The following is an 8,042-nucleotide window of genomic DNA, read 5'->3' as shown; positions in this document are numbered from 1 at the left end:
AAATGTTTTGCATTCCCTGTCTACTAATTGTCTTAGCAAAATTAGTAGCATCACTTGCTTAAACATACCCAGCAAATCTCAATCAGGACATCAAAGCCATACTTAAGGCACGCACATGTCATAAATCAAAGCACTAACCACAGCACAGCTCGACCAGATGGTTGCACCAGCATTCTGTTGAGTGGTAGCTAAATAACCATCTAATCTCTACTACTTAAAAAGTCTCTAATGAGTCCCTTGTCCACCCTAAATCCCAGACCTATCATGAGTCCCACGCCCACCCCTAAATTCTCCGTTCTCGTGCGCGTGCTGCCCCCATTCCCATTCCATTCTGCACCAATAGGTGGACCCCAAAATCGTTCCACGCTCTACCTAAAAACATCGCCCCATGCACGATCTCTCCTCTCATAATTCCTCACCAGTCGCAACAAACCTGCTCATCGAATCACACATGTCCCCTCCCTCCCTTACCGCTGCTCCACGCATCCCCCGAGCAGCCGCGCAGCCTCTTCCCTCGCTGTTGAACTACGTGTCGTTGTCCCCCTCGACGCTCCTTCCTCGCACTGCACGTGCCACCATTGCCGCCCTCCCTTACCTAATCTTTCTTCGCGTGACCCAACGTGCCTAGAAATCATGAAACTAATTGCAATTTCACTGTCAAATACCGATTTCATCGCTCAGTTTGTCCTTATCCACCAACCCATATGGCCGTGCATCTCAGCCTGAGGAGAATGAGGGATGCCATGTCACCGCCATTGCACGCTTTCTTACTGCACCATGAGGTTGTAGATGCGCTGGCATTGAGCATGATGAAGTGCAGGAGCAGATCCATATGAATCAAGAAGGTGGCAGCGTCTTCAGATTCGGCTTGGCGGTGCGGACGCTGTGGAGATGGGCTTCGAGCACATCCACCATATGAAGAGGCTCGACGCAGGCGACGGTTGGCTGCTGCTCCACGCAGCTTCTTTTCCTCGCCGGCATCATCGCCCTCGCCATCCTCCACATTGGACTGTGGGACCGACTCCTTGGCACCTTGGCTTCATGGCTGTGATGGGAGTCATGGATGCATGGAAATGAGGCCACGTTGGGGAGTCATATATTGCTGCAATGACACCATTGACATCTTCCAGGTATACCGGTTTGAGAGCCTCGCAACATCCACGTAGGCTATTGGGAATACCAAGCCTTCACCACCGCTATCGCGCTCATCGAGCCCCTTAGCTTCTGCACCACTGGTGGCAAGCAGATCCAGATGATGAAGCTTTGTGCATTCATTGGCCAAGTTGGTGCCAAGACCACTTGTAAGCTTCTCTTATTGGGTTAATATGCTTGCTTGCTTTCGCTACTTCTACTCGGTTTGGGTTGAGTAGGAATCATTTACTAGGGACGAAATTGCATATGTTTTATAATCACGAGACGAGCCCTAGCCAGATATACTGTGACAGGGACAGTGTCATTTACTCCTGCGTTGAGGGTGTCGAGCACGTTGGCTACGGCAACCTCCCTATCTATAGGTAACGCAAATGCAATTGAATTGCTTCAATGGTGGCTCAATCAGAGTGGTAGAAATCAACAATCTACGAATATTTTTAGGTTGAATTAATGTGGTTACTTCTATCAGGAACTATAGTTGCTCACAGTCGGTGAAGGGAGGACTTGTTGCCTTCACAACCTGGAGTATCTGGAGTAACACGGTGCTGGTGTTCCAGGCGGTCATGTGGTTGTTGATGATGCAGATGAAGAGGAACCAGTTGTTGGTGCACTACGTGTTTGTTTGCAGTTAGACGCCCAATATGTGACTTCCCCCACCAAATAAACGACGTGCACAACAAGCACCACGCAGGCTACCGGCAATGCTAGAGGTTTTTGGTAGGCCTCTACCTCGCCGACGACCTCTGAGATGAGTTCGAAAGGCAGGGAATAGCAATTAGCAGACCAAGAACTTGACCACTTCATGGTAACAAAATATTTCTATACGATTTAGCCAGAGCTCATTCATTTGTAGTACTAACTTGTAGATTTCCAAAATAATGTACATATATATACCAGCACAAACTGATCTACAATTTTTGTTTGCATGATACTTACTATTAACTGTTATATTGTGGTGATGTACATACAGAAGCTCACATGACCAATCCACGAAGCTGGCAAAATCATCACTACAACAAACTAATCAGGTGTATTCCATAATGTGTTGATGTCTATCGAAAGTAATGAGTGATCACCAATGTGTTTGCTAAGATGCGTCACAAATAGTTGTGATTCGATAGATGTAAAAACATCCCAATGAGATATAATTAAGTGGCTTTATTTCTATTAATTTAATGACACTTAATTGTTATGTGTCAATGATGAAGTTGGTTGTCTATCAAATATTATAGTTTCCTACATGTGCCTTTGAATTATGAGTTTTCAAGATCGATATCTAGAATTCTAGAATCTCTTCAAGCTGCGGAATTGAGGGCCCAGGCTTCCACATTTGGATAATAGAAAAACTACTTATCTTTAACAATACCTACATTGACAAAATGGCCGTGATTGACACAAGACATCAAATGTTGCTTCTTCAGTGGAAGAGGAACATGGCACATCCCTATTACATTGAACAAAAAACTATGTTTTCATGCATGAGTTTCACTTTTCCACAATACTATATGGTTTCCCGTTTGAAGCTAGCAGGCAAGTACCCTGCGGAGTGAGATGATCCATTGACAGGTTCCTCTATACCTACTTGCTTCAATAGGCCACTCTTGATGTCATATGCCGCTAATATACATTATTGTTCTATGGCGCTTGTTTATCTAGAGTAGCACCCTTAAAAAGTTCTTCGGGTGCTCTTTCATCATTCCACGGGACACTGATAACCTGTATAAAATGAAAATAATACTATGTAATTGTTAATTGTAAGAGTATTGAAGATAGAGTTTCTAGTTTTAATAACACCATATAATTTCTAATTGTAAGAGTTTTATCATGGAGAGGTATAAAAATCAACTATCTTTAGTTGATCCAATGAATGAGAATAATCTGGCATGTTGTAGTGCCGCTTGTCACATGATGAGATGGTAGAGGTATTACCGATTAAAGGGTGTGTTGTCATGCTAGGTCAAAGGGCATTGCCGCACTTATTTCGTAAAAAAATTCGGTTACTATTATAACACATAGATATTTAACTGGTTAGAATTATAGATGCGTCACTGTCCATGTCCCTGTCCAAACCCACGCTATTCCCCAATCCAAAATCGCCCCGCAATCTCCACGAGCAATTGAACGGGCAACGAACTCGGTACGGTACCACTCACCAACCGTGCCGATCGACCCAACGACCGCCGGGACCCGTTCGCCGAGCGGGCCCTCGCCTCCTGCCGGCCGGCGACACGTCCCCGCGACATAGGATCCGCTCACACGAGCCGGCCCGGCAGATTAATGCAACCCGATCCAGTCCTGCGTCGTTAGACGCTAGGGAGAGCCAATCAGCCAGCCCAGCGCGCCCTGCCGAGCATGCGGCTCGCGCGCAGTGCAGTGGCGCCGATGCCTGCTCCTCTGGCCATGTGCTGGGCGGGCATGTGACTATGTGAGACGGTCGTCGCGGCTCTCTCGTGGCTCGGCTACGTTCTAAGCCGAGATCCTCAATCTGCGATGATTAATCAGGGAAAGGCGGATGCAGAAGCGGCTGACTGAACTCGCCGTGCTCGTGGAACGCGGAATATACCAACGCCAATTGGGCTCGTACGGGAGCCAGTAATTGCCGTGCTGGTGCTCTGCCTCTGCACCTAACCTACCGGGGATTGGCCGGTTTTTCACTTGTCAGGCTCAGGAGGTGGAAGGGGACAACGGAATATTGTGTGCTCAGAGTGGAACTTTCTGTGCCCCTTCCGGCCTCTCTTTTTGTTTTTGTTTTTTTGGATGCAGCTAAGCCAAAAAAAAGTGTCTCCAGGTTGTCCTAAAGTCTATCCGCCGGCACACCCAAAGAGAAGTTCACGCACATCTAAAAATGGCAAAAACAATAATGTGGCCTCCAAGTTGTATGCTTTCACGTAATTAGATGTTCCCTCATCACGAACACAGTCTTCTCTTTCTTTCACAAGCGCTCGTATAGATGGGTGTGATATTAAAAAAAAAAATCAGAAAATATGCGATAAGCAAATCTTTGCAACTTTGAGGCAAGTCGGTACAACTTCATGAGAAGTTTTGTGCAAATTTAGAAGCATTAATTGCAAAATTAAGAGAAAAATTGTTTGTATATTTCAGGAGCCAATCGATACAAATCACAACAAATTTGACTACATTTCAAGATAACCTAGGAATAAGTTGGATAACTAAGAACAAAATAAAATACAGAATCAAATTCATAGAAGCAAAAATAAGTACAAATTCATAGGCAAGTTTTTGTATTTTCTCAATCAAAATTCATACAAACAAAGAGAAGCAAGTTGTTCCATCTGATGGCCCATACCACCTGGTGGTGAACGAAGCAGAGGTGGAGGAGCGACAGATGGTGCGCTCTGAGCAGTGGATGCCTGCATTGTCTAGTCGCTAGCTCGCAACACACAGCAATGCCCTCGACATGAGCAGCAGCTCGCAGCAAAGAGCATCACGCCCGTAGCACCCGGCGGCAACCTCCACTCCGTGCAGTGGCTCGTAGCGAGGGGGAGAGAGAGAGAGTGATTTGGAACAGAGAGAGAAGGGGGAGCTGCTTGGCTCGTCGGATCGTCACTGGAACACGCCCCTGATGGGAGATCGAGAGTGAGATTTGAGGGAGGAGCGATCTGGAAGGAGAGAGATTTAGGAGAAAGATTAAGAGATAAGACTTCAAAGGAAGTCAGGCAGCCGTGTCACGTTAGTGCACGAGGGGCATCCAGGCTTCATTCCTCCCATGGCGAGGATGTTAACGCCTGCATGATCGAAACCTAGTCGTTACCATTATGTTGGATTCATGGCTTCTTCTCTGGTAACCTAGGATAACGTGGAGTCTGCATTGAACCGAGCCAAGATATTACGAGTTCAGTAGAGTCAGAACGTAGAAAAGAAATAGGGTGCGAGTGATGAAGTGAAAGTCCAGTTGGCGTGATAAAGTAAAGAAATCTTCGTTGCCTGGTCACTACAACGGCGTGGCAGCAGCAAGATCGGGACGTTGTGAACTGGAGCTGTCCAGTGAGAATCTGTGAAACGCTAACACGGACTCCGTTTCACGGGTCCATGAAACGACCCCCGAACAGCCGGCACATCACCACATGACAATATTGTTATCGTTGTTGCAATCATCAAGAAAACCATTGCAATTTTGCAAATGCATCAGACTGCTATCAATACACGTTTCTTGTCCTGATAGTTGATACAGAAAGAACACAAGTTCCTTGGCCAAATCAAGCACGAGCAGTACTAATTTAAGAATAACACATAGTGTTGTGCATGGTGGCTCTTTTTTCTTCTTTCTTTTTAGATCACCATATGGTGTGGTGGTAGACCGGTAGCTCCTTTTTTCTTTTCTTTTTTTTTCAAGAGCCCAGAAAGGTAAAGTTACTCGGCCCACAAGAGTGGCTCATGTAGCCCAACGTCGCCGCCGTCGTACTCCTCCGCCGCAAGTGCCGCCGGCCACACAGGTGAAAACCATAGTCCTTCCCTCAGGTCCAGAAGAAGGTCCGGGAGGTCGAACAGTGCGTTGTCCTGGCCGCCGTCGCCGTTCACCGTGTCCGGACAGGCAGCTTCCTCCTGCGACTCGGCCGCGGGGGACGACGGCAACTCGGCCGCAGGGGACGACGACAACTCGGCGGACGACGTGTTGCACTCGCACTGCACGGCCGCGGCTGCCTGGGCGGCCGCGGCCTGGATGTCTGCCGGGGCAGTGGACGCCGGGCGGGGCAGCTCGTGGGCGCGGTCCGGGAAGTTGAGGTGCGCGGCGCGGCCCTTGATGGCTAGCGCGGCCACGTCGTGCGCGCGCGCCGCCATCTCCGCGGTGGGGAAGGTGCCGAGCCAGATGCGCGACTTCTTGCGGGGCTCCCGGATCTCGGACACCCACTTGCCCCAGCTCCGGCGGCGTACGCCGCGGTACGACGGATGCTTGAAGCCACTCCTGCTCGACGTGGCGGCGCCGGATGCCGCCGGGGCCTTGCCGCTCTCCGCGTTGTCGTAGGTGCTGCTGCAGCTGCTGCTGTCCTCGCCTTGGTGGCCATTGGTGGCGGTAGTGGTGTTTGCTTCTAGTTCTCGGGAGTCCGGCGAAGTCGCTCTCTTGCGCTTCTTCGCAGAGTTCTTGGACAGCTCTTGCGGCCCGCCATTGACGAGGGAGGAGCAGGAAGTACTGGAAGAGGAAAAGGAGGAGGAAGAGGTGGTGGGTGCATGGCTTGCGCCTGCCTCCATGGCTTGTAGCTTGGAGGACTAGCTGGGAGGGGTAAGTGTGGGGAAGTAGAATGCCCCCGGCTATAAATAGTGGTAGGCTGGTATGCCTTGGTTCCGTATTGAGGCCTGGGTATTTAAGTGTTCTGTTTTCCTTTCTCTTTCAAATTTTCTTATTTTAGACTTTCTTTTTGAAAAAAAATGTAAAACAAGGACTGTTATTACACCTACATGCATGTTGAAAGCTCAAAAGCTCTGCTCAAGTTCCCCCCTTGAGGCCTTGAAGAAACACGGAGCTAGTTACTCCCTCCAGTTATAAATAAGTGTCGTATTATGTTACGTACAGACAACATTTTCAAATATTGGCTATAAATTATTCTTCATGTGTTGAGTTTGGATGTTTGAAAATGATACAGGTTGATTGTCTCGAAAAATAGTTACATAATAGTACTCCCTCCCATCCCTAATATAGGTCTATTAGGATATGGTCTCTAATATGCTACTTTGACTAACAATATCAAGAACAAATTATCTTCAATCTAGGCTTTAACCATATCTCCCAAACAATTTCAGTACATTCAAATACAAAGAGTTGTATATTATGATAGTATTTTTCATAATGATTCTAGTAACATCAAAATTATGTTTTTAATATTTATGTTTTTTGTTATTGTTGGTCAAAGCTAAAATATTTGACGTAGTACAACCTAAATGGGTTTATCTTTGTGATCGGAGGGAGTATAACTTTGATATATTCTATAAATATATTAATGTATGAAAAAATAGTAGTTAAAGATGTATTTTGAAGACCGCGTTGATATCTAAAACGACACTTATTTGTGATTAAAGTCAATAATATGTACTAGCAAATGTTTCACCCCTTATGGGTGGAAACTAAGCAATCAAGTTTCGTATCCATACTAGACAGTATAGAGATACTTGAAGAACTACGTAGTTTATTATTAGTAGTAGAAGAACTATGAAAAGCAATTTCAACGAATTTTTCTAATCAGCTAGAATACAGCTTTCAGAAGAGCTAAAAGAAAAGTACTCATGTGCATATAGAAAACATTGGTTTATATTTTGTAATAATCGACATATTTGTTTATAGAAGGTTCTAGGCATTGACATTTACTCAGTGTCAGAACTCAACGGGCTTGAGGAAGTGGTTGGTACCTTAACCTACCATCTGTCTCAAAAATAAGGAAGCCATCTCTGGCGCACTAGGTCAAAAATATATATATATGACCATTATGCTGAATACTTTATCTGTGAAGCTCATTCGTTTTTAGTTGCTTTTAACTAGTAGGACGCTAGTCAATCTTCTACTGTGGAAAATAAATTAACCGATCCCCAAATAAATTACTCGAACTGGTATCTCTGAACCGGTTTACTAACAGGTATTTAGCCGAATGGAATGGCAGAGGTGCAGCAGAGCAACCAAGTGATGGTGGTGCTTGCATACATACAAAATGTGCAGGCTGCGGGCGCAAATATTATGTTGTGGGTGCATGCCTGCCGGCCGGCGCATTGCCCGGCTGCCCAACCCCGCGACAGCCAGAGGAATCGAGCTGGACAAATCTCAGCCAGCATTTCGCCAGAAATTGGTCGTGAATTCTTCCGCGATTGAAGAGACAAATTTGGCTTCGTTTTGTCAGGTTTTGCCTTTTGACTTCCATCGAGTTAGTGTGTTTCTGGGTTCTGAC

General features: G+C 46.4%; 1 protein-coding gene across 1 annotated transcript; it reads right to left on the bottom strand.

Moving 5' to 3' along the window:
* Positions 1–5,284: 5,284 nt before the first annotated feature.
* On the bottom strand, positions 5,285–6,418 carry LOC133888990 (ethylene-responsive transcription factor ERF038-like). Its single transcript, XM_062329419.1, has one exon. It carries the CDS (start codon positions 6,358–6,360, stop codon positions 5,524–5,526), a length of 837 nt encoding a protein of 278 aa, XP_062185403.1. The 5' UTR covers positions 6,361–6,418; the 3' UTR covers positions 5,285–5,523.
* Between the last annotated feature and the right edge of the window lie 1,624 nt (positions 6,419–8,042).

The sequence above is a fragment of the Phragmites australis genome, chromosome 13 (genome assembly GCF_958298935.1).
Source record: "Phragmites australis chromosome 13, lpPhrAust1.1, whole genome shotgun sequence".
Lineage (NCBI taxonomy): Eukaryota > Viridiplantae > Streptophyta > Magnoliopsida > Poales > Poaceae > Phragmites > Phragmites australis.
The sequence above is the reverse complement of the archived record's forward strand: the minus strand, read 5'-3'. Positions and strand labels throughout refer to the sequence as shown.

Bases quoted from the DNA above. Each gene is read 5' to 3' on its own strand.
- LOC133888990 (XM_062329419.1), bottom strand. From the start codon at position 6,360: ATGGAGGCAGGCGCAAGCCATGCACCCACCACCTCTTCCTCCTCCTTT.